The following is a 7,326-nucleotide window of genomic DNA, read 5'->3' on the forward strand; positions in this document are numbered from 1 at the left end:
TTTAGCGCAGCCGACAGGTGTTACATATGAAATGAAGCAAACTTCCTAAAACCCTCCTGGATTGTCTAAATTCTCTGTAAGTCACTGCCTCAACAGAAAATGTTTTTTGTAAGCATTGGACATATATTATAAATAACCAAGGAGTGTGTTGCACTAGTAAAAGAATATAGGGCTGCAATTAATTATTTTCATTATCGATTAATCCACACATTATTTCCTCCATTAACTGAATAATCGTTGGGTCTCTAAAAGGTCAGAAAATTGAGAATAAAGCCTATCAAACTTTCTACCTTAAAATAGTTGCCGATTAATTTTCGTGTTGATCGACCAATTGATCTTGAGTTCAATTAAGCTCTTCTTGTGCCATGAAATTTAGTTTGTTAACAGCAAGTAAACTAATAGCCATTTCTGACCGCAGGAATTTGTCCAGGAACCAAGGAATCAGTTTTTGGTTGCTGGGTCATATTTCCAGCTCTGCCCTCCCAAATGTTCCTGCTCCTGACATGGTACTTTTGAATGACCCAGGAACTATCAGGGTCAAGTTTGCAATACTGAATATTGCACAAGCCTCTCGACTGCTACTACTGGTGCACAGCATTCTTTCACAGCAAACAAGCAGGACTGGGGATGGGAATTTGGTTTAATGTTAATGATGTTTAGAGACTTCCTGATTAGTCTTTTAAAAAAAATAATAAACAGTAAACACAAAATGCAGTTTTTAAATGAAGGTTTTTATTATTAAGGGAAAACAAATTCCAAACCTAAATGGCCCTGTGTGAAATAGTGATTTAATTCAGCCACAATAGAGGGTTTTCAAGCATGAACTGTCTTTTTAAGGTCATACCACAGCAACGCAATAGGATTCAGGTCAGGACTTTGACTAGGCCACTCCAAAGTCTTCATTTTGTTCTTCTTCAGCCATTCAGAAACCCAACAACAATATAAAGAACTGCAGGCCTCAGTAAAATACAGTGGTGGTAATGTGATGGTCTGGGGCTGTTTTTTTTTTTGCCCAGTCTCTTTGTTATGGTGAAGTCATGAACACTGACCTTAAGTAATTCTTCACTTTGTAAGTCACAGAGCTTAAAGAATGTGGTACAATTTGATTGGAAAGGATATTAACAGTCAGCATTTTGTTTATTAAGTACTTTCCAACAGCTTAGCAGTGATACAGCTACAACTGCACAGTGTGGTATAAATGCGTGTGTCAGACCTACCAGAGACAATGTTTACGATGCGATAAGGAATTCCTAGTGACTGGTATAACTCTTCTGCCGTCCCTATCATCTCATCAAACATGTCCCATGATTTGCCATCATGTGGGGAGGCATAGACAAACTGCTCAATCTACAAGGAGCAAGGATAAGAAGAGAAAACCATTAGATCATTATATTTTTCCTTTTTTTTCTTATTTTTTTCTTTGCGTAAATGGCTTGCGTAAGGATAAGTTTTACAAAGTACTACTTTTGTCCCACATCTTACCTTCTCAAACTGGTGCACCCTGAAGATCCCGCGGGTGTCTCTGCCATGGGAGCCCACTTCCTGTCGGAAGCAGGTGGAGAAGCCGGCGTAGCGGACAGGCAGATCTTCTGGTTTGAGCCACTCGTCCCTTAGGAAGGCTGCAATGGGCTGCTCAGAGGTGGCAATGAGGTACTTCTCATCTATGGAGTTGTCGTCTGACTTCTCACTGCCCTTACCAATGACCTGACATAAACACAGAGGGTTTCAAAAGGACCTAACAATGGACAGAAATCAATTTAAAGGGTTTGCACAGTCATGAAAAATCTGGAAAAGTCATTGGATTTGAAAATTGCTTTTTTCCCCCAGGCCTGGCTTGGGAAGTTTTGAAAAAAAGTGAAAATTATATATTTTCATTACAATGCTATTGCCTGTATCTGTAGCGCTGTGTGCTGCAAGAATATGATAAAAAAAATACTGTATGACAAAAGATAACTATATAATTATCACATGAAATATGATTAACTATTATTTTATGTCAAATGGAAACAGGTCCAGTTCAGCAAAGTAGTGGAGCCACACATGAGCTGCAAATGAGAGGTATCACAATGCAGACACGGTGGTTGGACCAGGCTAATGTTGTGCTCGAGTCAACTTCAACCTGCCATAGTGAGGAGACCTGCTCTATTGTCTCCATCGCCTCTGACACCAAAGAAACTTCAGTTTCAGATGCTGTATCCAAAAATTAAGCACCAACAGCTAGAGACGTTTCATGAAATAAAGTAAAATTAATAACACTACGCTTGCCTTGGAGTTTTATCAAACCTAACAGTGAAGCAACCAGAGAGACTGCTGACAGAGAGACTGACAAAGGAAACTTTCTGCATCAAGATCACGCATATTTTTTGTTATTGTCAGAGTGGGTTTAAATATTTTGTTTATGTACAGTTTGTTCTGCAGTGGCTGAAAGTGGAGCAACATCATTCTAAAGCTTGAAACTATTGCTCATCACAACACAACATGTAAAATGACAGCGAGTGTACCACTGCTAGTACTATCTACAATGTGCAGCTCTTTGATTAATACGGTGGTGTTTAATTTCCAATTTGTTGGTGTTTCATTTCTTATACTGTTCAACGTTGCAATATGCAGGACTCTGCAGGATAGAATATCTCTCTTCACCATTAAGGTTTAACTCCAGTCAGATCCATGACAACACCTTGTTAAGTTAAATACAAGTTAACAGAAAAGTTGAGGTAAAAGCTCAGTTCAGTAAAAGCTTCTGTACCTTGTAAAGCTCTTCATCAAACTGGCTGAGCTGGGCAACTTCCTGCATAACCTCTTTCCGCATGAAGAAGGGTGTGTAGAGCATGGTGTAATTCTTGCTGTGGAGGATCCTTAAGGCGTAATTGATCAGAGCCTGCTCCAGGAACACCAGCGGCCCCTGAATACAATGGAGGTGAAGAAAACAACTTAACAGCTGGTTTCTTGATTTGCAGGTCAGGAAACAAAAGGGTAGTCACGATTGGTCTTTGGAAAAGAAAATTAGCTTAAAAAGGAGGGAGAAAATCTGTTTGTGCTTGTCTGCAGTGATTTACTTGTTTGTGTCCTGCATGTGTTGGAGATTATATTTGAACTCACCTTCAAAAAGTAACCTCTGCTCCCAGCCACAACAGCTCCCCTCTCTCCATCAAAGCCATCAATCATGACCACCAGGTCAACATGGGAGTACTTCTTCTGGACGGTGCAGTCACCCCAGGTACGCTCCACCTTGTTGTCTGCATCCTGTCAGGAGGAAAAAAGAGGAAATTAATAATTAGTCGACTGACAGAAAATTAATCTGCAACAATTTTGACAATCAATTAGATGGTAAATGGACTTGTACTTGCATAGCACCTTTCTAGTCTTCCGACTTCACACTACATATCACATTCATACACTATCCAAAGAAATCATATATCAGTCCAAAGAAACTAACTAAGTAATTCACACACACCGCAGGCACAGCCCTCTGGAGCAATTTGGGGTTCAGTGTCTTGCAGTGACACTGAATAATTAGATGTACAGTTTGTTCTGCAGTGGCTAAAAGTGGTAGTACTAGCTACAATGTGCAGCTCTTTGATTTGTGTCTTGCCCAAGGACACTTCGACATGTGGGCTGGGGAAAGCTGGGATTGAACCTCCAACCTTCCGATTGATGGACAACCCGCTCTACCACTAAGCCACAGATGAGACATTTATCAAGCAAAAACGCCAAACACTCTCTGGTTCAAGCTTCTAAAATGAGTGGATCGGCTACTTTTCTCTGTTTTATCTCATTGTAAACTGAATATTATTGGGTTTGGACGTGGTGGAAATTTGCGTATGTCCTTTTTTGACAAGTTACATGAGAAGATCGATACCACTCTCTTAATTGCACGTCAAATATGAAACTAGAGCCAGGAGATAATTAGCTAAGCACAAAGACTGTAAACAGGGAGTAACAGCTAGCCTGGCACTGTCCAAGGCCAGAAAGCTAGCTGCCCCATCCCCCATCATTTCCAGTCTTTATGCTAAGCTTAGCTAACCAGCTGCTGGCTTTCATATTTAGCATACAGACATAATAGTGGTACTGATCTGCTCATCTGTCTCTCAGCAAGAAAGCGCATTTCCCACAATGTCTAACTATTCCTTTAAAATAAAATAGCACCGTCAGCATGAAAACAAAAACATCTAAATCCCTGGGAAATTGTGATTTAAATTTCTTTTTTTTGCTGTTTTAGACTAAACTTCTCTTTTTGTTGCATTGGCATTGCATTGCAAGTATATTTAATACTTAAAACACTGTATTCCCTGTAAATGCAATACTTAGTTTTTGTTTCTTGTAGAAACAACTATTTATAATACAATTTGTAGTAGTTAACGATGCCTTGCAAATATTTTTACAATTTAGTATGACATTGCCTGATAATTGCTGGGTCATGTGTTATCTAATCCACTTTATTGGTGAAGATCATGTCTATCAATGTGACAATATGTGAAATGACAATGGATTTACAGCTACTTAAAATGTATTATTAAATCCATGTAATCAGCTCCTACTTTAACCAGATCTGCTTGTGTCAAACCACCCACCTCATCATTGCTGATGGGTACAGAAGGGTGCAGAAGATTGCCAATCTCCCTCAGGTACTCAAAGCGCTCTGCCTCCAGCTTTATCCTCTCACTATCAGTTTTCTCCACTGCCTCGTCCACCAACATACGCACCTTCTTGATCTGGGTTACTGTCAGGGCCTGACACAGAAAAATGCAAACATACAAAAAAGTAAGAGAAGCAAACAAAATGTAAAGCCTACAAATTGCTTAATTTCTTTATCCACCTTTTCAGAGATTTGTTTAACACAAAAAGGCTGCCACACAGACATAGCACAGACAGTTATACCAATAGTGTTTCAGCTGTTAGGGACTCCAGGTTCTGTGCTTCTTCAGGTACAGACTCATCCTCCCCAACTGGTTCCTTCCTCTAAATTCACAACATAGAAAGGTGTTAAAAGAAGGCAAAAATACAGTGATTTAGTGTCATGATGCTTCCTTACCTTCATTTTCTCCCCAATGCTCTTGCTGCAGAGGTTCTTCGCTTTGTTGAGGTTGTCTGCAGTAAAGCGGCCTGTTAGGGGGTAAATCACGGTCAGTCAGTTGTGACTGATCTGCATTAGCACTACTAGTAAATTGGTGACAGATGTTGCTGTCATGAACAACTCACTCTCATGCAGTCAAAAACGATGATAAAAATGTACCCAAACTACCTTTGTTACTTAAAAAGTAGCAACTGTACTGTACTAACAATCATTCACGTTATGTGCAGGGCACTGCAGGCAGTTGCAAGGGCGAGGATGACTTGACATGTTGCATCAGATTGCATGTTATTACCCGGCATCGCTAAACTAACCCAGCATTAGCCAACAATTTGTATTATATCTGTTAACAAGATTATGGGAATGTGTGGCTAACTAGTGCTTGGTATCTATCTATTAGACACTGGATATTGAGTTAACTACTAACTACGTGGAGAATAACCAAATGGCTCATTGGGCTGGTGCTAGCTGCGCTAACATTAGCCCCATTGCGTGCTATTCTCTTCCTCTGTAGGATCATACCAAACTCCATTCAAATCTGGCTATAAATTCTTGCCTAAGTTACTAACAAACATTAACGACTTGTACAAGGTAAATTATTTTACATCTTGTAAAAATAATGTCCACTGGTAAATACGGCGTGAATAAAATGCACCAAGCTGCACGGTAACCTTTTCAATAACGTTAGTTAACTTTCTGAAACGATTCGCTGTCCACCGTAGTGTAACGTTAGCGAATGTTCACCTCATTTACTGCGGTGGCAGAGCGTGGAGATAACATACGAATTCAAGTATATTCTTTAGAGCTGTTTTTAGCATTTCAAGGTACAGAATACGAGACTGGGTCCTTAAAATACGTTTAGTCTTTAAATGTCCTGGATGGGATGTAACAGTTGGCTGTATTCGCATAATAACAATGCGAATGCCATATTTTAACGGAGTAGGGCGTGAGCTCCTCTCCAATGGAAAATACACGTACACTACGCTAACATTAGCTAAATTACTATGATTGAAACAACATAAATAAACAGGCGCTTACATTTTCTCCACTCTGTATCTGCTGTGACCAGTTTGTCAACGAGTGTTACATCTTTAAACCTCTTCCTTTGAGTCTCACGGACGATTTCTGGATCGCCGCCTTTGTCGATCCGAAACAGGTCTAAGTCGAGCACCATCTTTACACACTGTCTGACAGATCTTGTATGAGCTCACAACGATGACTCCTCCAACCGCGTTGCCAGACCTTGTTCTTCTTCTTGTTCTGTTGAGTTGTATGGCGGTTGACATTCAAGTGTTGCATTACCGCCAACTGCTGGATTGTAACAGCTTCACAGTGTAAAATATTTACAGTGTCCACCCAAAGTGATCCCACTCATGACATAGTCCATTCTATTACCCAGACCCAATTGTCTGAGTTGGTGCAACTCCTTCCCTCAGTGTAACATCTAGATCCTCTCCAGATATATCCACAACGTTCAATAATCTCCTTGCAGCGTCCACCACCATCTTAATCCTTTCCGACTTCCCCTTTATATCAGCAGCACAATTTACAACTGCTGATACTGTCTTCCTTCTCCCCTTTTCGGAATCTTGTCAGTCTTCTTGCACACATCTGCAACATCCCGAAATGACTCGGCCTCTGCTGTCAATGGCACGCCGCTTCTACTCCCTTCTTCTTTACTTCTTTACTTCTGATCCGAGTGTGAAGCAAGTCACGTTACGGGTCGTCTACCAATCCGAAGGTCGGCGGTTCGATCCCGACTTCCCCCAGCCGACATGTCGAAGTGTCCTTGGGCAAGACACTGAACCCCAAATTGTTCCTGAGGGCTGTGCCATTGGCATATGACTGAGTTAGTTTCTTCAGGCACCTGCCATCAGTGTGTGGATGTGATATGTAGTGTGAAGCGCTTTGAGTGGTCAGCTAGAAAGGTGCTATACAAATACAGATCCTTGAATCCCGCCTATTTGTGTCATCCAAACAAGATACGTCTCCTCTTTCCTCATTATCTGACTGGAATTACTCTTCTTACGTTTGGGACGGTGTAGTCCCTCATTCGTCCAGGAGTGTTCTATCGTAGAAAAGGTTTCAGTCGTGGTCATCTGGACACTGTTTTCAGAATCAAGACGTTTCGGCTCCCATCCGGAAGTCATTCTCAATTGTGACTCAATTGTGACTGACACAATTGAGAATGACTTCCGGATGGGAGCCAAAATGTCTTGATTCTGAAAACAGTGTCCAGATGACCACGACTGAAA

At 40.8% G+C, this 7,326-nt stretch overlaps 1 protein-coding gene across 2 annotated transcripts in view; it reads right to left on the minus strand.

The window, feature by feature from the left end:
* sars1 (seryl-tRNA synthetase 1) overlaps positions 1 to 6,747 on the minus strand; it is a 15,365-nt gene extending 8,618 nt beyond the window's left edge. Inside the window, exons 1-8 of one of the 2 annotated variants that reach the window (XM_044210330.1) lie at positions 6,110 to 6,747; positions 5,033 to 5,103; positions 4,879 to 4,959; positions 4,572 to 4,730; positions 3,100 to 3,243; positions 2,747 to 2,902; positions 1,483 to 1,704; positions 1,218 to 1,347 (exon numbers count right to left, since the gene is read on the minus strand). In XM_044210330.1, coding sequence (XP_044066265.1) covers positions 1,218 to 1,347; positions 1,483 to 1,704; positions 2,747 to 2,902; positions 3,100 to 3,243; positions 4,572 to 4,730; positions 4,879 to 4,959; positions 5,033 to 5,103; positions 6,110 to 6,245 — 1,099 coding nt within the window. In that variant the 5' untranslated portion in view covers positions 6,246 to 6,747. The remainder of the gene's footprint in view (positions 1 to 1,217; positions 1,348 to 1,482; positions 1,705 to 2,746; positions 2,903 to 3,099; positions 3,244 to 4,571; positions 4,731 to 4,878; positions 4,960 to 5,032; positions 5,104 to 6,109) is intronic. The other variant, XM_044210331.1, reaches the window with a different exon arrangement.
* Between the last annotated feature and the right edge of the window lie 579 nt (positions 6,748 to 7,326).

Source organism: Siniperca chuatsi, linkage group LG10, assembly GCF_020085105.1.
Source record: "Siniperca chuatsi isolate FFG_IHB_CAS linkage group LG10, ASM2008510v1, whole genome shotgun sequence".
NCBI lineage: Eukaryota > Metazoa > Chordata > Actinopteri > Centrarchiformes > Sinipercidae > Siniperca > Siniperca chuatsi.